Here is a 22,596-nt window from a genome sequence, read left to right as displayed (position 1 = left end):
TAGCATTGATTATATACTGATATGCAGCTGAGACCTCATGAATCCTTAGCCCAATAGCAGAACTGTTGGCCAGCTTCCCCTTGTGCTACATTCAGACCTGGTCTGATGCAGAGGTATCCCACAGCATTCCTGCATCTAATTCTCCTGAACAGAGAAAGTGCCCTCAGATAATACAGCAACTGTCACATATATAAAGGTGACTGTGATGTCTTTAAGATATCACTAGGTGATTAACATAGGATGAGTAATATCATTCTTGCATCCAGAACACAATGACTTGATTTACACATCCCACTAAGCTATAGTGGAGCCTATTTGGTTTTGCTTTAGTAATTTGTATAAACCCATCCTTTGTAGTTTATAAACCATGATTCATGGTTTAGCTTAATATGAGATGCCACAAAGTATTTGACCTAGATACTGTATTTATTTAGTAGCATCATGAACTGGAATACCTTATCCAACTGTCTGTAATGGGTTGGAGGAATGGCCTTGAGGAACAGGAGGAAGAGCCGCTACAAGGCAATAGTCAGATAAAAGAAATTTGAGTCCAGGGCAGAACTGTAACCTGAGAAAGCATCTCAGACAAGATCCTCCTTAGTTCTCACAAAGATAAAGGGAGGAAGGGGGAAAGTGCATTCAGACTTGGAAGATTCTGTTACTATAATTTTATAATAAAAATAGCATTAGTCTGCCTGACTTTGGTTTCCTAGACTGGTCTACCTCGAAGGGCTCACATCAATCTTGCAAGTCTGATGATGTAGACAATTAATATATTTGAAATAACTGACCATATACTTTCCCATTACTAGTATGGTGCCTGGACATACTGTATATAGATCTGGTCAAGCATATGCACTGGGTTTATGCCACATAATTAGACTGCACAGAAGTGCTTAACAAACATAAGTGAAACAGATTAACACAGGTCAGGGATTCAGAATTCAATGTTTAGTGTATATAATTTCTGACCACCCCATGGTTTAAAAAAAAATGCAGAAATTAACTACTATATATGAATCACTGAACTACAATGGAAGAACATATTACTTTTCTGAGGTAAGAAAAGTTTTTGGAAGGAACTTAAGCCCTAACAATACTAATGTGTGGTTAAATTATACTTTGAACATCTGGAATTTGTCAATTTATGAATAGCTTTGATTATATAATGGCTAGACTATTGCAAAAGTTATCAAGTATTCCTGGAAGGAAATTTGTGTTCCAGATTCTAAAGGTTGGCTTAATGAAATCTGCCGACTCTCAGCTTTCAAAGCAGCTTTATTTGATGGAGAGTCAAGATCAGACTATAGGATTCCATATGTCTAGGTTTAATTTATTCTTTAAAAATGTATTTGCAATGCTTTGTATACACATAAATAAGTTTATACTGAAGACAAGTAATGAAATAATGAAAGTTTAACTGCTCTGTATTATTATTATTATTATTATTATTATTATTATTATTATTGGATTTTTTGGGTTGATTTTTTCTTTCTTTTTCAAATTTTTGTGTTCTTTTTTGTTTTTGTCTCTTTTTTATTTAGTTAGCTTTAGTTTTTTTTTACAATGTGGTTTTTTTTCTATAATAGTTTCTATATATGTTTGTTGCTAATAGTTATTAATCATATTTTTTTTATTCTATAAAATTTATATTTAAAAAAATTCTGAAGAAATTGGTATTTATTTCAGAATTCCATTTCCAACAGTGTGGACAGTGGACACCCAGCCTCCAGACATTTTATTATTAATGCCTGTATTTTTATCCAATGTTTTAGACAGTTACTACCTTCTAAATTGTTTTACATCAGTTTAAAGGAAAGGAGGCAGACCCTGTCCTCAGGATTACAAAGAAGATAAGACAACCAAGGAAAGGAAAATAAAGGCAAAAGGTAAAGGACTGAGATCAGGCATCAAGACCTTAATGAAATGGTGATCCATAATCTGGTGCTTAGATAGGTCAGGCTGATCAGTTCAATGTACTCAGAAGGTGAAGGGGGCGTTTCTAAGTGTATTTTCATAATTGCTCTATCACCTTCTGAAACTGTTTCAACAAATGGCATTTTGATTAAGACTACCAGGACTTAGTTGCAAAAATCCAAAGGACATTAGAGGACAGCAAAGTAATAATTATCACCAATTCTTTGCTGCCGTCTAGTAGTCATCCACACTTTTGCAGCACAGATACAGCATGCCTTGTGTCTGTTGTGCATGATGACCATCCTGGTGGGACATCTTTAGTTATTATCCTAATACCTACAAATTTAGCAAATGAGAGGAATTTTGGATACTCTCCCATTCCAATGTAATCTGAACAAATTTCTCTCACTTCCTCCTATGTTTCTCTTTCCCAGGAAAGCTTCACTTGTTTATTTTATCCATGTCAGGTTGCTTAACAGAAGGACTTCTACTTCAAGCTTGATACTACCTATAGTTACATATTTATTAAGAATTAACAATCACTATGTCTAATGAAGCTTTACAAAGGTTCAGAGTAAGGCCCAATATGAAATATTAATCATTAATACAAAATAGGGTAAGATCTAGAAGCAAACTTGGAAGAAAAAGTTATTCCCAACATATATCCTATTCAGACTTTCAAAGGTTTTCAGAAGCTGAAGCCAAGCTCCCCAGATATTCAGGAAACTAGAATATTAACTGTTTTAACCAACAGGGCCAGAATAGCATCATTTAATTTGGCTTGCATCAATGTCACATTCCATGCCCTGTAACTCCACAACATTATAAGTCTCTGGCATTTGGGTAGCATTTAACATGGCTTAGTGAAACACTATCTATAGCTAGCTGTAACCCTAGCAAGAGCACTGCAAGCAAAAAATAGTGCAGCTTGCACAGACTCCACATCCCTGCTTCTAGGGGAAGAAAAACAGTCCATTAAATCCCTTATCTCTTTGCAAATTATATAGACACATAATCCTGTTTTGATTCTTCAGAACGAGATAGCCACAAGTGCAAAGAGGCAGAATTGGAACACAAAATAAGAGACTAGATAGAAAAGTAGTGGTCCTCAGTCAACACTGAATTAAAGAACAGAAGCAGAAAGTAGGAATGGAATGGAGTACTTTCATATTGGACAGCAATGTTAAGTGGGGTTCCACATGGGTGTCGGATCCCATGTGTTTAATTCATTTATAAACAATCTGGAATTAAAGTTGAGCATCATCAACAAAGTGAGTCACATTTGTTGATGATACCACATTTTTCAAGGAGTCAAATCAAAGAGATTCTGAACTGCTCAAAAAGGATTTTTCCAAAGTAGCCAACTTGGCTGTAAAATGTAAAATAGAGTTCACTCTAAGCAAGTGCAAAGTGATACACACTGGCACCAAAAGTCCAAGCTTCACATATACACATTAATGGGAATTGATCTGGCAATGAGTGATCAGGAAAGGGATCTTGGAGTTATGTTAGACAGCTCAATGAAAATGTCAACCCAGCATGACTATTTAAAACAAGGTAGAGAAAGCATGCAGAACATGGCTTCTGGAATTCTTTCCAATCTGTTTACCAGCAGAGGCTGTAGGAAGCACCCATATTTTCTTCTGGGTAATGAAGTTTAGTACCTGTGTGTATATGAGTTTTTGCTCTCCTGTCATTTGTGTGTGTTTAAGTCTATGTACATACTATGTACGCACTACGAAGGACAGTGTGGGCTGTATATGTGCTGCTCAGTGACATATGGCCAGGAGAAAGGTGTGATGGCATTATTCCAAGCCCCTATCCAACTGTCTCTCCCATAGAGATGTGTTGTAGAAATTTTTCAGGAACTCTTCTCCACAGCTCCCAGACAGATTTAGCATGTTTTTCTCAAACTCAATGTATCTTTAGCTGGCTTCTTCCTCTACACCAAACATGGTCCCATTCTGTTCAGTTTTCAGAGAGTTATTGTGCTGACAAACAGAGAGGTGGACATATGGACCGAATCCCAAACCCCTTTACCTAATTTCTTTCCAACGTTCCATGGGGATGGGAAAAAATAAAAAGCATTAGAACATTGAATTGGAAAACATAAGAAGTCAATCTCCATACAATGAGAAAGACATGCTAGATCTGTCTGGGAGCTGTGGAGAAGAGTTCCTGAAAAATGTCTACAACGCATCTCTATGGGAGAGACAGTTGGATAGGGGTTTGGAATAATGCCATCACGCCTTTCTCCTGGCCATATGTCACTGAGCAGCACATATACAGCCCACACTGTCCTTTGTAGTGCGTACATAGTGTGTACATAGACTTAAACACATACAAATGACAGGAGAGCAGAAACTCATATATACACAGGTACTAAACTTCATTACCCAGAAGAAAATATGGGTGCTTCCTACAGCCTCGGCTGGTAAACAGATTGGAAAGAATTCCAGAAGCCATGTTCTGCATGCTTTCCTACATTAGGAAAGGAAATTCAGATAAAACTATTGGTATGAAACTGAGAATTAGAGTGTTGTAGTGGCTGAGGTATTGGACTAAGAGCTGAGACCCAAGTCAAAGCCACTCTCAGCCAGAGAAATTCACTGGCTGACTTTGGGCCACTCATCCACTCTCAGCTCAACCTTACTCTTGTAGGAAAAATAGAAGGAAAGAGCCTTGAGCTCCTGAAGGAAAATGTGATATAAATCTAACATATATAAAAATAAAAGATAGTGCTGTCCTTGTATAGCCCTAAGGTGAGTTAAACTTAGGATATTACATATAATTCAGATTACCATATTATAAAAAGGACATTGTAAAGTTGCAGAAGGTGCAAGAAAAGGTAAAGAAAATTATTAGAAGGCTAGAACAGTTCCCTTATCAGGAAATATCACAGATATACAATTAGAAAAAAAGCCATGGAAGATTATTTTTATATATGATCACTGCTGCGAGACAAGTACATGAACAAAAATTGAAAGATTCTGAAATACCCACAATGGAGGAATGGTTGGTGAAGATGATGGAACTGGCAGAGATGGCAAAATTAATTTGTTGCTTAGGGAAAAATCAATTACTACCTTTTTTAGTGACTGGACTTCTTGCTGGAAAAAAAAATGAATGGATGATTTATGGATCTGGTGATTAGAAAGGGTAGATTATGGAAAGAAGGAAACTTTGATGTAACCTTAGAAAGAGAGGGTAAAATATAAATGTACTTATAACTGCTGTTAAGAAGATCATTGTTCTTTCTTTTCTTTTTCCTTCTTTTTTATCTTTTCTTTTTTCTTTTCTTTTTATTACTTTTCTCTATTTCTCTTATCTTTAACTTACAATTTGTATTATTTTTACAACCACAAAAAAAAGGGCAATATCACAGACATTAGGACTTTTTAGCTTGAAGAAAAAGGAAAGACATAATAGAAACACATAAAATCATGCACATAATGGAAAAGGTAGACAGAGAAAAGGTGATGGTTCTAATTCCTCATTTATTATTTGGATTATTTATATTTTATTTTACTGTATTTATTTAAAATTGGCTTTGGCATTTGCATATGTTGACTGGTTTTTGTACAGTTGCACTTTTAGATTGTTGCATTTTACTGTATTATTTTTAAATTACATGGTTTTTTCCTTTTAAATGCCTGGGCATGGAGATCTTTTCTCAACCACCTCAAAGTCCTTTGAATAACGCTCTTAATACTTACAAAAATTCCAGTAGTGTCTCCTTTAAAATATTTCATAGATGAATCAGGGCCATTCTTGTAATACCCCTGTTCTTCATCAAAAGCTTTGCATGAGTGTTTTCCACCCTAATATTATTCACTTCTGAAGATTCCATGTGATACATTCCTTTACTTAGCAATAGGCTGTTCCACAGTTATAGCAACGCATAGAAGATAGAATAGGATATCTTATGATATGTAATCATTTAGAATGAATCTCATCAATTAAGGGTGAAACTGCAGATGAAGGGCCTTTCTCCCCCTGCACATAACCAAAGTACAAACATGCATTTTTCTGCAGTGTCCTCATGATGTATGTATGTATGTATGTATGTATCTATTAAATTTATCCCCACCCATCTCCCCCAATGAGGAAGTTGCCTACATCCTTTGCTGTACCAGTGTTGAAGTAGTGTCTTCCCCCTTAGGCTGATATTGACCAAAGGTAGCCACAAGATGTGTAAAATCTGTCATGTTCTGCCATCCATTACATCAGAGGCAAAGTCAAGTGACCTGGTGGAATCTCAACAGCATTTATCAGCCATTTCAGGCTGATGTAGACACACCTTCTCTTCTCTGTTCCCTGCTCAGGTTCACCTGCTGCCATTCTGGTGTTTCTTTGCAGGGCAGGATATAGCAGCCCTCCCTCGGTGGTCTGTCAGAATTGTGTAATAGCACTAAATACTGCATTTTACAGTCCTGTAAAGTGCTTTAACTCTATGATCCTTACCAATTTAACTCCATGCTGTAACAGCAAAGCAGTGGGACATGGGACCAACCCCCTTGCCCATTCCCTCCTGACCAGAACACAGAGAATCTGGAAGTCAGCATTTATTCCATACACAAGAAAAGAAAGGAAGAGGAGAGAGGTTGTAAATAAAAGTGCTCATTGTGACTCAGCTCCCTTCATGACTCCAATTTTTTGATCTTCTTAACTTTATTTACCTATTCAATAGGGTGAGGAACAGCAGCACCAAAAGGGGTCAAGAGAAGATGGATAAAGTTCTGCAACCAGGCTTGCCCCATTCTTGCTGCAGTGTTGTAAGTGTTTGAGTGTTTGCTCTCTGGCTGGTGATGTGCAGAAGACAGAGAGCAGAAAAGCCCAAGGAGCCAGTCAACCACTTTGGTTATCATGCCCAGTACTTCTAAAACAGGACATCAACTTTCAGCAGCAAGTTAGAAGAAACACATACAGGCTGGATAGGGATCAACAATTGTACCAGTTCATCCTGGTATAATTTTCTGCTAATTCAAGGATGGGGAAAGGCCTAGGTGTGCCTACTGTGCATATAAAAACATATGCTTTAGGGTTCTCAGATTAAAATCTAAATTCAAACTCTAGCAATTAACTTTAACAATATTTCTAAGGGGAAAGAAGTTTTCCAAATTTGCCAAAAATATAAAATAAAGTCGAAGGAATCAGCACTGTTTCTCATTCATGTACAGTTTTGGAGAAGGCTGTAGAGTTAATGTTAAGCTGCCGCAGAGAACTGCAGTACTGTATTCTCAGTTATGGATGTCATTATGTTCCATTGAGCTATGCTGTCCAGAAAGAACAGAGAGCTTCTTCAAATAAAGGATATACGGAATAAAAACTATTTTTGCTTCACAACAACTCTTCAGATACTTGATAAGCCATAGAAGAAACTGAGCAGTATTAACTTAATAACAGCTCGTCTATTCTCTGACATGTCTTTTTCCAAAAAAGAATGGTCAGTCTAGGTGTCACTACTATATTTTAATTAAAAACTTAAATGGATTTTTTTATGTTAAGTACATACCTGTTTTATAACATATAAGAAAAGATGACAGGATCTGCACTGAAGTTCCTTTATGTGAGGCAATGTTCATGATAATGAACATTATCCACAGTATTTAAAATATGTGCTTTATATTTGAGCAAACACAGCAATGTGGTAAATAAGAGAGAAGGAGCAGGTTGTTTCAAAATTGTCAAGTGTATTGTTATTAAATGGAGTCTTGCTTTGTGAGATCCAACTGCTCCCTGTCTGGCTTTTTTAAAGTCCATTAGTTGCACAGGAATATTAACCAAATGCTTGTTCACAGTTTAATATATTCAGATGTGCATTGGGAACAGATTTTAAAAATAATGAGTTTTCTGCTTTTAAATCCCTTTTTCTCAGGAGAAGTCAAAGCACATGGTATCATTTCTAGCAACTCCTTCTCTCTGAAATTATTTTTTGCTGGTCTGATACCACTATTAAGAGATTTCTTCACTTACTTTATTTTCTTCTGTACTCAGTAGCAACCCACTCTTCTATGGCATTCAAAGAGATGTTGTTGGCCCATTGTAATCTGATTTGCTCACTGTAAACTAATACAGGTTTCCCAAGACCCAAATTCACATTTTCCATTGGCAGTCCTTTTTACCAAATCTTACTGTATAGAGAGATTACCAATAGGCTTCTGGGTGCAATTCAAGGTGCTGGTTGCCTACAAAGCCCTTCAGGGCACAGGAGCCGATTCTCTAAAGGACTGTCTTCTGTGGCTTCTGCCTGGCCTGTGTTATCAGGCAGAGTTGGCGTGTTCCAGGTCCCATCCATTAAGCAGTGTCACTGATGGCATCTAGAAAGTTGCCTTCCCTGTTGCAGTGCTTGCCCTCTGGAACACGATTCCCCTTGAAATATGCCTGGCCCCCACCATGGTTGTGTTCGAAAGAGTAGGCTCAGAGTAGACAGCATGTCTGTCTTTTAATCATTTGGGTGCGGTTTTTGTGATTGTTGTTTTAACTGTATTCTACTGTACACCACCCAGAGTTGTTAGAAACATGGGTGGCCTTATAAAATTTTACAATACATAAATAGGGATCACAATCAGATTATTGTTGTGCTAAATATTTGCAAGCTGCAGAATTGTAAAACTTTTGCAATTCTAAAATTAGTGTACTTGAGATGCTTTGCTGATTATAAGAATGCCAATATTTTTATATAAATACAATTATATTTAACAATTGCATATATATATATATCACCCCATTCCAATAGCTATAGCTATCTTAAAAATATAACAATAAACAACAATAAAATTCAATCCATCAGTTAATGAAATGACACTTTGCCAACACAAACAAAAAATATTGACTATTCCTGATAATTTCCAAAAAAAGAGCTCTCATTTTTTTAAATACTAAAGTGAGGTCCAGATAGAGTTCTAATATTAATTTTATCAAAAACTAAGCCACTAAAAATCCCACTATTAGAAAGTAGCAAGAGAAGTCAACTTGCATATAGGTAGTAATTTTTTTTTTTAAGTTTAGATATCTATAACTATGAACAAAATAACTGCACTGAGTTATACAAAGATAAGAAACAAAAGGGAAAGGAACAAATAATTACGTAAAATATAATATACAAAAAGAGCAAGTACGATGCATTTGTATATATATTTGTATGTGTACATATATGTATATACACAATATATTTGTATATATTTGTGTATGCGTGTTAGTGTGTATACATACATACACAAATGTATTTAATATTTGCAATTTCTTTGGAGACATTTATAATTCATGGTTTCTGGACACAGCTAGGAAGGACATCTAAGAAAGATAATCTACATACGATGATTCTGGAACTTAAATCTGCACGGATGAGAATTCAGTCTAGAGACAAAGTTCAAGGCATAAGGAGTAATGTGACACATGACATCAGTTAAGAGATTGCAATATCTTCAGGCAACCAAAGGTTCTGGAAACATTAGATTTAAAGCCTTAAGAGGATTATGAAAATAAGATGCAAGTGAATGACCAGAATGCAGTATGTCAGATCTCCTTCATCGATGCAAAGGTGGTAAACCCTCAGACTTGTGAGTACTATTTTGTTATTTATTAAAACTCATAAGAGATTCATCACCCAGATTCAGATTAAAATTAAATAATTCTGATCCCAGGAATCTGTTCTGAGTAACAGAACTGGACAGAATTCAGAATGCTTATTTTACATACCACGCTGTTAGGCTTCACTCAAAAGGTGGAATGAAACTGATTAGACAAACTCACTAAAATCCAACAACTTGGAGAAAAGAAGGTGTGCCAGCGCTATGAAATATTCCCCCAGAGAATCAGGTGATTCCCACATTGTAACTTTCTGTTATAAGCTATTAAAAAGTGGGTTATTTTGCAGAGCCTTTGCAGAATGACATGTTATTAGTAATCACTTGGATGGGCTTAACTTGCCTTTTTATTTGATAATTTGATCATTTTTTTAATATCATTGATGCTTTTTTTTATGTGCTATGAACCTCTGAGAGTCTTCTATTGTGCCAGGTACAAATCAAACAAATAAACAATTCCTGTGATCTCTGTATTTCAAGATCAAGCCCAGGGTCAGTTCTGAGTCAGGCAGTACCTAAATCAAATCAAATAAATAATATTCTATTTGTGCGCCACCCAGCATCACATCACGTGATATGGGCAGTCATAAATAAATAAATAAATAAATATTCTTCTGCACCCATTTCCCTTTCTTGCCCTATTTAACAGCCTGCTCCCCACTTTTGTGCAGGAGGACTGGTTTCTCTTTGTCTCTTGGTTTTGCATCTATCAGATTTGCTATTGTTTTATTTTTCACTATGTGATAACTGACTCTTACCCACCGCTAATTATCCCAACTTTTTATTTGTTTTACCAGTATACCTAGGGGAGATGGAAAGAAAGAGTCATTTACTGCTATTTTAACCTAAAATCAAAAGTTCTTGAAAATCACTATTACAAATCACTGATCCATCTAGATCTACCATTTGCATGTTCTTCATCAAAACACACTTTCTAATTAAACTTGAAATCAATTCCTAAAATATTTATGTTCCTTGGTTTTCAAAGGGGATGAGCAAATGGAGGGTAGCAAATGGCAGCTAGAAAGAACACTCAACCACTACAGCATTAAATCCAGAAATTATAAACATTTCTGAAAATCTTCCTCATTTTTCCCAAGTGGTCCAGTTATAAAAATATTACAAAGGCAATATATTTGAGGGGGGGATCATTTTTCCCAATTAAGGACATGTTTCTGTTGCCAAAACTCATTCAGTGTATTTCTTTCTTGCTATTCTCTTCTGTAAACTCTTCTGGCTCCATTTTCATGTATATATTAAATGAAATATTATACTTCACATATATAACAAACAAATAGAAACCAGCACATAAAACAAACATATATTCCCTTAACAATGATGTTTTTTGAAGATTTGAGATAAAGTGAATAATTCCTTTCCTCTGTTTATGTCCAATAAGCAGCCCACTTGAGCCTTCAGTTTGCTCTATTGTACTGACATCATCATGGACTATTTTAGTATATCCCAAATCCCTACATACAGCTGCCAATTTATTTCTTGTTTATCTCTTATATAAAGCATCAATCTGTGCTTGATAAATGGCTTCTACTCTGACCATACACTTTTCTGAATTTTGAGGCATGATACTAAGCTATAAAACAGCATTCAAGTCTTCTTCTGCTTTCCCTTTCAGATCAATTCCTGTGAATCGTAAAAATTCGGAATTCCATACAGTTAGTTGCTAGAGTTGATGCCTTACAAACAGCAATACAAATCACTGCAGCAACACTAATTTGTCACCATCAAAGCAATGGCAGGTGTGCAATCCAGCTCAATTTTTCTCTTAAGAGAGGCAGAAGGGCCATTTTCTTGTTTTATATATTATTGTAATAACAGAAGCCCCAGCTTCTCCTTTGAAATTAAGGCTAATGACTCATCAGCTGAGATGCAGAATGCCTCCCTATTATCAACTGATTTTATGCAGAACTTTTACACTGAGAAGGGCATGGTGCCTTTCACCAAACAGGATGCCAGCAGGCTAATTTAGGCCAGACCATGTGGCACATGGACCTCTCTCAACAGAGAGAAAGAGCCAGAGTGACTGCCATTGCCTAATGCCTGAGACAGGTTTCTGCCTCAAGGCAGGTTTGGCCCTGCTCATTACTAATCTTTCTAGAATTCCACAGAATGACACAGATGAAAGCAATCTTCTACTAATCCCTCTGGAGCATTAAAAAAAAAAGGTTGAAAAGATCTAGATTCCCATTGCCTCCTGCTCAGAGTTCTCTGCAGAAAACAAAATCTTTTACAGGTGCAAAACTAAATCTACAGAATCATCTAGCATAGTGTTTCTCAAGAATTCTGGGAGCTGAAGTCCACATATCTTAAAGTTGCCAAGCTTGAGAAATACTAATCTAGGACAAAGATTTTTTTTTTTTTTTTAAGAAAAGGGCAAATATCTGGAGAAAGTGTGACAGAAGTTATGGCAATTGTGCAAGAGACACTATCGTGAAAAGTGATGGGAAGAGAAAGACTATCTGGAAGAAAATCATTGTTTTTAAAAAAAGCCCTTACGTTTTCTTTAAGTGGAACAGATTTTATTCATTGTTTATTCCTAGCAACTTTTAAAGGTAATATGAAAATATAAGAATAATGAAACCATTATTAGATAGCTCCTTCAAAAATAGTGATGTTGTGCAATTTATTTTCTTATACTATCCATGGAATCCTCATTTACAAAATGAAAAAATGTGACTTCAAGCATGCAGAGGGAATGCTGCATCTTCCAAAATATGGGTTACTAGTGCTACCCACACATTCCAGCATGAATAAGGTGGAAGCATATGATAATGCCTAACCTATTATTTTCTTCACTCTTATGGATCTGAAAAAAGCAGTTCTGTATGCAAATTCCATTATTTTAGAAAAACACTGTTCCATACCAAAAATATTGACTTGCACTTGATGCAAAAAAAAAAAAAAAAGCATTTATATGTACATTTGGTTTTATACACCCAACACAAAGTTCAGAAGACTCTTGCACAAAGTTCACTGTTAATTTTAAACAAAGTTGCACTAACGTAACTTTGATAAACAACAACAGAAAAGAACCTAAGTGAAATGTCAATATAAGGATCAAACCTACCTATTATGTGGCAGAAAAAAACTTCTGCCTGAGACTGTTAATTTGTGGTAACATTAATTCAAGACACCAACAGTTATTCTGAGCAGACACAAAATTTACTATAATATAACATAATGAAATGGAACACAAGACTATTCAAAGTCAGTCAATAATTTCCTTGGGAGGTACAAAACCAATTAAAAGCGATAGATCGTTGATAGCCATTTTTAACATACAAAGTCAGTCAATAATTTCCTTGGGAGGTACAAAACCAATTAAAAGCGAGAGATTGTTGATAGCCATTTTTAACATACCGTATGACTGGCAGACAGAAAAAAGACAGTTCAGACATAAAAGTCATATATCCAAATTAGCTTTGTCCCATCAGATTCCTGTTCTACACCAAATATGTATAGACTACATCAGTTTTCCCAATTTGATGTCCTCCAAGTGTGTTAAACTATGATTCCCTGAATTCTTATGTTGATGGCAATACTAGCTGGGAATTGTAGTAATCAAATAGCATGCTGGTTGGGCATTCTCAAAAGTCTAGCATATCTAAAGGTTGGGGAAAGCTGGTGTAGATTATATGAGCAGATGGACCAATGGTCTGATCTGATCTAAGGTAGAATTATAAGAATTTATGATAGAAATGTTTAAGGAACTATTGCTCTGCACCCAATCACTATTTACTTTATGTCTAGCTTTTTCAAGAAGATCACAAATATCTAAATATTGAATTCAGGGTTAACCTTTTATTCACAGAAGGAATCACTTTCTAGAAGGGACTGAGAGTCAGTAAAAGCTCTCAGCTGAGGAAGGCATGGGTTGTTGTTTTCTTATTGCAAGCCCATCTATTTCCTCTCATCCCACACAGTTCCAGGAGATCCTTCAACTCTTACAAGACTCTTTCATTTATGCTCTGGAGCCAAAGCATGAAATCAGGAGCAGCAGGTCCAAGTTGTTATATCAAATACCATTTTTTATATTTCATCTCCCACCATTCCATGTATCTCATTGCCACCAAATTACAGGCAGCCATTCCAAGCAGCCTTGGGTTCCCACAAGACTCCTGACTGACCATCTGTGAATTACAGAAATGAGCATTTGCCTTCTAGATAAATATAGCAGAAATCTCCAGCATCTGTTACACAGATGACTAAAAACTTCAACCACCTGTCAGTAATTTTGACATAGTTACTGTGAACTACACTAGGTGACTTCATTGTCCCATTTCTAGTCCACATTGTAATTTATTTATTTCAAATTTATGTTTAATACAATCATATTTCAGAATTAAGTCCATAGTTATGTGGGGAAGTTTACAGTGTTATGGAAAGCCCAAACACTCCTATAGCTGTGGTTTTCAAACTGTGCGCAGATGGAAATTGGAGTTCCTTTTTAAGAAGATAAGTATGGTAGACAAAAATTCCTCTCCCTCTCTCAATTATATCTAGACTTGAACTTGTTGGGATATATATTGTATCTTCAAAGTCTATTCTCAGGTGATGTAACAGCACACAAAATGTCATATAACTGTTCCTATGCATTGTTAATCACAAGAAATATTCAGAAAATCCTGTGTTATATTCTGCCTTCTTCTGCTGTACAACAGGCAGTAGAACTCTGCAATACCAACTGGCATCCATGGCAGGGACAAGTGATAAAACAAGTATCAGACAACAGCACGGAAGTATGCAAGGGCAGAGTATGCATCATGATATCACATATACCTCCAAATGTCATAATTATGATGTAATCTCAGTTTGCTGTAGATGTCTGTGACAATACCCAGAGTAGATGCATATCAAATTCCTTGCAGGTGATTTAACTGGTATGTTCTTTGACAATAATAATGTTTGAACACCATTATTCTAAAAGCACACCTGGAATACTTATGTTCTATCCCAGGGCCATATCATAACCTGTAAAGAGATATAGAAAATTATATATCAGGCTCAATTACTCCTTAGTTAGGTAGATAGCCCTGTATTTGAATTCTCTGCAGGCTGAAAAGGGAAAATGCACAAATACATCTTTAACTTTGTTTTTGTGGAAAGTTTGCCAAAAGCAAAGTTCTTAAAACTTTTACAAAATCATTTCACAATAACCCATGACAGCATTCCAAGGACTTGTTCATAATCTAGAGTAGCTTTCCCCAGTCTGGTGTCTCCATATGTATTAGGACTACATCTTCCAGAAATCCCAGCCAGTAATACCAATGGGATCCCAATCAGTCTAGAAGACACTAGTTTATGGTGTAGATGTAACTAGTGCTGAGACACTATTCATACTACATAGGTATGTCTCTAATTAATATCTTCATCAGAAACCAGTGGGATCCCCATCTAGCCACCATGAACTTTATCAAAGAAAATAAGATGCAGATTGATCCTTAAATATTTCAGCTTCTGAAAAACAAGCCAACAATATCTTTCTATAATAAAATTATTTCCTTACTTTGCAATATATTTTATGAAGGATGAGTCCCAGAATAAGACTCTATAAATCTTTAAACTCTGTAAAGAGTTTAAAACAGATGTTTTGGATCACCTTTCATCAGCCCCTGCCAGCATGACCAACGGCCAGAGACTGTGTAATTGTAGTCCAAAACATCTGGAGGACATAAGATTACTTAAAAAGTAAAGATACTCTTGAGTCAAGCATAACTCCCAGTAAATACATGAACACATTTCTTCATATTTTCTTCACAACAAAATGGAAATTGTTTGCTATTGTCTTCTTTTGAAATATTTATTTATTTGGTAATACAATTTAATAATTTATTTAATAATTTTATTAAATTCATATCCACTGCAATCAACCAGTCTTATTTACAGCAAGTAAAAGCATAAATAACTGCTGCTTAAAACATTCATGGTACAAAATAAAAACAATTCAATAAACCATGAGAACAGTAATAATAATCAAACTACCAATAAACAATTGATCAAGGGCATCATTTCAGTCTCCATAAGGCCTCCATAACAGATACCGTCACTGAAAAGCAGTACCTACACACCTCAGCCCCCACTACTTTGCAAAGTAGGAAATCATCAGCAGTTTCTCCCAAGACATACAGTTGGGTGGGTTAGTTGTGGCTGCAGAAAGCAGTCCTGCAAGTATCTCCGTACTAGGCAACATATAGTGCATTTGGAAAGTATTCAGACCCCCTTCACTTTTTTCAATGTTATGTTGCAGCCTGATACTTCAATTGTTCAAATTCATTTTTTTCTCATTAATCTACACTCAGTACCCCATAATGACAAAGTGAAAACAGAATTTTAGAAATGTCTGTAAATTTATTAAAAAGGAAAAACAAATATCACATTGGCATAAGTATTCAGACCCTTTGCAACAGCACTTGAAATTTAGCTCAGGTGCCTTCCATTTCTCTTGATCGTTGCTGAGCTGTTTCTACACCTTGATTGGAGTCCACCTGTGGTAAATAAAATTGATTGGACATGATTTGGAAAGGCACACACCTCTCTATAGAAGGCCTCACAGCTGAAAATGCATCCCGTATCAGAGCAAAAGCCATGATGTCAAAGGAACTGTCTGCAGAGCTCAGAGACAGGATTATTGCAAGGCACAGATCTAAGGAAGGCTACAAAAAAATTTCTGCTGGACTGAAGGTTCCCAAGAGCACAGTGGCCTCCATAATTCTCAAATGGAAGAAGTTTGGCACAACCAGGATTCTTCCAAGAGCTGGTCGCATGGGCAATCGGGGAAGAAGAGCCTTAGTAAGAGAGGTGACCAAGAACCCGATGGTCACTCTGACTGAGCTCCAGAGATCCTGTGTGGAGATGGGACAAAGTTCCAGAAGGACAACCATCACTGCAGCCCTCCACTGATCTGGGCTTTCTGTCAGAGTGGCTGATGCCTCTCTTCAGTGCAAAACACATGAAAGCCCGCTTGGAGTTTGCAAAAAAGCACCTGAAGGACTCTCAGACTGTGAGGAACAAGATTCTCTGGTCTGGTGAAACCAAGATTGAACTGTTTGGCCTCAATTCTAAACATTATGACTGGAGGAAAACAGGCACTGCTCATCACCTACCCAATCCCAACAGTGAAGCATGGTGGTGGCAACATCATGCTGTGAGGGTGTTTTTCAGCAGCAGGGACTGAGAGACTGGTCAGGGTTGAGGGAAAGCTGAATGGAGCAAAGGACAGAGATATCCTCAATGAAAACCTGTTCCACAGCGCTCAGGACCTCAGACTGGGCCAAAGGTTCACCTTCCAACATGACAACCATCTTAAGCACACAGCCAAGACAACACAGGAATGGCTTAGGGACAACTCTGTGAATGTCCTAGAGTGGCCCAGCCAGAGTCGTGACTTGAACCCCATTGAACATCTCTGGAGAGATCTGAAAATGGCTGTCCACCGAAGGTCCCCATCCAACCTGACTGAGCTTGACAGGATTTGCAAAAAAGAATGGCAGAAAATCCCCCAATCCAGGTGTGCAAAGCTTGTCGCGTCACACCAAAAAAGACTCAAAGCTGTAATTGCTGCCAAAGGTGCTTCAACAAAGTACTGAGTAAAGGGTCTGAATACTTAAGTACATGTGATATTTCAGTTTTTTCTTTTTAATAAATTTACAGACATTTTTAAAATTCTGTTTTCACTTTGTCATTATGGGGTACTGAGTGTAGATTAATGAGAAAAAAGTGAATTTGAACGATTATAGTATCAGGCTGCAACATAACAAAATTGAAAAAAGTGAAGGGGGTCTGAATACTTTCCGAATGAACTGTAGAGTTTTATAGGTAATAACCAATATTTTGGATTTCACTCAGAAGCCAGAGGAAGATATTGCAGGGCCCAAAGTAATGTGATCATTGCAACCAGTAACTGGGTCACTATATTCCTGACCAATTGAAGCTTATGAGTGATCTTCAAAGGCAGCCCCATGCATAGCACACTGCAGTAGTTCAAGTGAGCAACGATGAGAGAATGCATCACTGTTGCAAAATCTCCAGGTAGGGCTGCAATTGGCACATCAACCAGAAATATGCACCTCCAACTCACTAGCTGTGAGTTCAGGAGGACCTTCAAGTCATGAACCTGCTCTTTCAGGGGCACATCACCCCATCAAGAAACAACACCAGAACTGACAGAGAACCTTGATGTACAAACTATCTTGCTAGGATTCAACCTCAGCCTGCTCCATACCATCCAGACCCTAACTGCTTCCATTCAAGGTGTCTGGTTTATAGCTTCCGTAACATAACTGTAATTTCCAGCAGCCCTATACTGCTGGCAATAGTTTATAACAGGACCAGACAACCTATGTCCCTCCAGCTATTAAACTGCAATTCCCAGCTGTCCCACCCACCCCTCCTTTCCAAAGCTAAAGGATACAGGGAACTGTACTTCAGCAATATATGGGGTGTTTATGAGCATATACTTGTGGGACACTGTGGGAAGCAGGCAGGGGAAGAGTTCTGTGGTTGTGAGAAGAGGCAGCCCAGCCCGGAGTTGGGGCTGTGGGACATTTCAAGGAGACTTTTACAGGAGTCAGTCTTAAATTATGGTAACAACCGCTTACCTAAACTAAGCAATTCTATTCCAAGGTAGGAAGAAGAGACAAATTAAGGACTATTTACTGCAAAACAGCAATGGAGCAGTATAGTTTATGTGATTTATCTACCACCCGAAACCTGTCATAGAGTTGTGCCATATTTTTTAAGGGTAAGATAGATGACTTTGGGCAGTGTGGAGTACCTTACCACATAGGCAAAGGCTTCTGTTATAAATTGACCTGCCTCATTTAGAAACACAGTTCAATTTAATCATCTTGGATTAAAAGAGGCAGTAATAGAATCTTTCCTCTAATATCTAGCTTCCCATCCACTGGACTAGCCCATCTGCTGAGAACAGATATGCAAAACTCCTTTGCAAGATAAGCAGGAGTGCTGGAACTGCCAGCTATCTGCAAGAACTGAAGACAGTTAGCACTTATAAGATCATTCCCTCGCAAAAGTCCAAATATACAAATAAGAGTCCAATACAAACCATGATGATATCATGTATGTCACAATACCATTGCATAAATGATGCAACTTATGTCATTTGCACAATGAGGTCATGACACAGGTGCCATCACTTCCCCCCTCCTCCCTCTCTCTCCCAGAGGCCTATGAACACACATTTTCTCTTCATCCATGTGTGAAGTCCTGTCCCCATTGCAGTCAGAGAATGGAAGTGAGGCATGAAATTATGGATAGGAATTTGGCAAAGGCCTTTCTCCAGTGGTGAAATCAGTTCCTGGCCATCTGGACAATTACACAGTGAAATTAAGAAAGTCCCTATTCTCTCCTTCCCAAACCAGGGCTTTTCATGCAGGAAAACCTCCAGGAAGGAAATACTGCCCATGCTCAGCAGGTCCCAAGAAGCCTTGTAGGGTCACACACTGAACAGATGACTGGTGTCTAGGGGATGAGGGAAGTGTGATGGAACACCCGAAAGAAAAGAAAATCACTCTAGATTAATACCCCAAATAGTTATCACTCAGTAGCTTTATATTGAGACTACAGTCTCCATTCTACAAAAACGTTGTGTATGTGAGTTCCACTCTTTACATCCAGCATAAGGATGCAAAAAAGTAATACGCAGGCCAAGTCTATTAATTTGGTTAAGAAATCAGTGCCTCCAGCTTAACTGGGATCCCTCAAACTAGTATACAGATAGTATTCTTTTTAATAAGTATCCTTCAGCATTCTTTTTAATAAGAAAGGAGCGAACATCTTCTGCCCTTTTTTTGATCCAGCTATGCTAGCTTCTTCCCTTTGCCCCATCCCTACTTTTGATTAGCTCCATCTGGTTTTTGCATCCAAATCCTTACCCACTGCACAAGAATTAAGAAAATCTTCAGTTGAAAAAGGTTGATTGGCACTCGCCAATCCATGTTTTTTGCAGCCAGGTTCTGCTGCAAACCAGTTGGACCAATTGATTTAAAGAAACATCTGTGTTCAGCATTGTGAATGCACCTCCACGGCACAGCTGACCTGCTTGAGCATGTGGGTCACATAAATGTAGAACTGCATCCAAATATTTAATTCATCACTCATTGTAGTATGTATTATATGTTTTTAGCATCATAGAATCAAGGTTGGAAGGGACCCTGGAGGTCTTCTAGTCCAACCCCCTGCTCAGTGCAGGAATCCTCATACCATTCTAGACAAATGGCTATCCAGTCTTTTCTTGAAACCTTTCAGCAATGGAGCACCCACAACGTCAAGAGGCAGGCTGTCCCATCGCTTAATAGTTCTCACAGTCAGAGAGAGCTATTATCCAACTTTTTTTCCTTGGTGGGGCACAAGATCCTTCCCTCTGCTGTACTTTTAACAAGTTACACTGAGAAGAGACCCTTTCTTCCTCCTGCACCTAACCACTGCACAAATACACCCTAGTCACATCTTTTTTCTACCACATCCCCATGATATTGTCTTCATCTCATCCCAAACCCATGCAAGGCGGGCGTTAAAGGAATGATTTTCCCCCTTGTTCTGCCACCATCCAGAGACAGCTTCCAGGTGTCCATTAGGCTTTGCCAGGGCAGTCAAGTGACTGGGAACAAAAACAGGATAAGATCAACCAACTCCAGGATTACTGCTTAGTGCTTATCACTTCACCACAGCAGCTGGGGAGGTCCAAAAAACAGATAGCGCCAAGTCACCCAGTGAACTCTGTGGATAGTTGCACAATTGAACCTGGATCTCCCAATCTTTAGCCTGTACAGCAGCAGCTGGTACCATACAGAGAGGCACAAAGTGGTGAATTAAATCACATTCTCCCATTTAGGTCTGGGAGAGGTCTCCAGTGGTAAAATATGTACTCAGCCCTTACTGAATTTCCTGTATAAATTGCTTTCCAAAATCTAGGATATGTAAGAAAGGCAATTTAGGAGCTTGTTACTGCTACTGGGAGCCGGGGATGGGGGGTGAAGTACAACCTGTCTCCGGCCAGATCTGAGGGAGCAGAAAAATAAACCAGCTTGCCACTCAACCACAAACAACAAGCAATCCGGATCAAAACAGAGCGCGGGACCGCGCGCAGCGGTTTCTCCGCCTCTTCACAGCGTTATGCAGCACGTTTGCCGTCTTCCACCTGACCTGTGCAGACAGCCTCTTCACGACTACAAGAGGAACGATTCTGGTGGCGCGCACCGCCACCTTCCCCCGCCCCCGCTTGGGCCAACGTAAGCTCCCGCAGAGCCCTTCAGAAAGCCGCTTTTCACAATAAGCCCCTTCTCGCGGCCTGACCTCCGCACCTCCGTCAATCGGGGAAAGCAAAAACGGTAACGGAGAGGGAAGAGAAGAGCCGGCTTTACGGGCAGCCACCGCGAATACTTGGCTCTTGCCACAGGCGTCAAAGCCTTCACCTAAGGAGGACGGGGAATGGAGCTTTCCCCGGGTCTCAAAGCCAGGATGGGTCGTTGGAAGCCGGACTAACACCCGGTTGGTTACTCTGGGGGCAAAGGGAGCCCGAGGGTGGAGCCGGCAATCCTGAGGCAGAAGCCGCTCCAGAGTCACTTCCAGGTGAAATTCCCGAGGGAGAATTTGCAACTGAAGCCTCTTTATCATGAAGGAGAGGGAGGGGTGGAAGAGGCTGACAAGCTCGCCTCTACTGAAGGAGGACGGGAAAGGGAAATCTCGCCCGCATTTCATCTGACGTAATTTTAGCCGCGGCCGATCCGTTTAACCCTCAAAAGATCGGTGATCTTTTGCACGTCAGCCCCATGTGCAAGAACAGCTCGGAGGCACTGGAGGCGACAGCGGGGGCCAATTGCAAAACACGCCCTTTTTCCTCCGGCCGGCTAGTTCTTAATCCCGTGCCAAGGCCTCGCCAGCTAGCCACTCTGAGATTTAGACCAAAACGGGTAGCGGAGGCTCGCCGTCCTACACACGGACCCGCATTCATTCTCTCGCTCCGACTGGAGCAGCCATAAATAGTCGCTGTCCTGCCTCAGGCAGCGCGCGGGCTTTTCTCCCTGATGTTTGCCTCGCTCCGAGCTCTGGATGCCAAAGGCCAGGGCAGCCAGCGGGTGTCGGCAATGAAGGGGGGCTGGAGCCTCGCCCCGCTGCCGACCCCGCGCGAAATAAAACAGGGCTAAAACAACAACAAAAAAGAGGGATCGGATGATCAGGATTATCTCTTGATCCATACAGCAGCGTGCAGAAAAGCGGACGCCTATAATAACCTTCACCGCTCCGCCCCTCTGCCGAGAATTTAACAGGGGGCGGAAAAAGACATGACTGTCGTAGCAATGATCAAAATCCAGCTCATATCCCCAACCTGGTGCCTTCCAGATGTGTTGGACTACAACTTCCATCAGTCTCCCGGCCCCTCCCATCTTGCGCTTTGGTCGCAACCTCCCCGACACTAATTTGGAAAGGAGTCCCCCAGTCTCGGTCGGGCTGGCTCGCTTTACGAACACGGGCTTTCCGTCCACGGATCTTTCCTCCTTCCCACCCTGCCGAGCACCGGGACCGCAAAGCGAGTGCAAAACAAGCCGCGGCAACGCCGCGGGTAACGAGGTGGAACGCGAAGGCAGACAGACAACGTGGCTGAGCTGTCAATGTCAACGAAAGGAAGCATATGGGGCGAGGGGGGGGTTGGAGAATGGTGCATTACGTTTCACCCCCCTCCCATATCGCACATAATCACAGCAATTGCAACAGCACCCCCCATTTTTTTTTTCGCTCGGGGGTGAGGGAGTGACCCCGCAAAGGCTCCGGTTGAATTAGCCTCCGAGAACCTTCCCCGTTATTTTTTCCGGATTTTTCGCCCCCGCCTGCCCTTTCGTTACCTTCTCTTGGGCCCTGGTGAGTTTCTTCTGCATGTTGCTGGCTATTTTCCCTGCAGTGACTCCCTTGCCCATCTCAGCCATTTTGCCGTCCTTTTTTTTAAAAAATCTGTACGACGGTGGTAAAATTAATCAGCCTAAGAGGAAGGGAAGAAAGACTAGGACCGAAACAATGGCCATAGCCCTTCTCAAAAGCTTAGGACCAAGAGGATACA

At 39.3% G+C, this 22,596-nt stretch overlaps 1 protein-coding gene across 5 annotated transcripts in view; it reads right to left on the bottom strand.

The window, feature by feature from the left end:
• BIN1 (bridging integrator 1) overlaps positions 1–22,596 on the bottom strand; it is a 108,565-nt gene extending 85,969 nt beyond the window's left edge. For 4 of the 5 annotated variants that reach the window (XM_088146399.1, XM_088146401.1, XM_088146402.1 and 1 more), the window contains exon 1: positions 22,385–22,595. In XM_088146399.1, the coding sequence (XP_088002525.1) occupies positions 22,385–22,465 (81 nt within the window). In that variant the 5' untranslated portion in view covers positions 22,466–22,595. Of the gene's footprint in view, positions 1–22,384 lie in introns of all 5 variants that reach the window. The other variant, XM_088146404.1, reaches the window with a different exon arrangement.

Source organism: Python bivittatus, unplaced genomic scaffold (genome assembly GCF_059951505.1).
Source record: "Python bivittatus isolate LINGU-HERP-01145 unplaced genomic scaffold, Pbiv_v1 ctg000480_np1212, whole genome shotgun sequence".
NCBI classification, from domain to species: domain Eukaryota; kingdom Metazoa; phylum Chordata; class Lepidosauria; order Squamata; family Pythonidae; genus Python; species Python bivittatus.
Note: the sequence above shows the minus strand (reverse complement) of the source record. Positions and strands in the feature narration are given on the sequence as shown.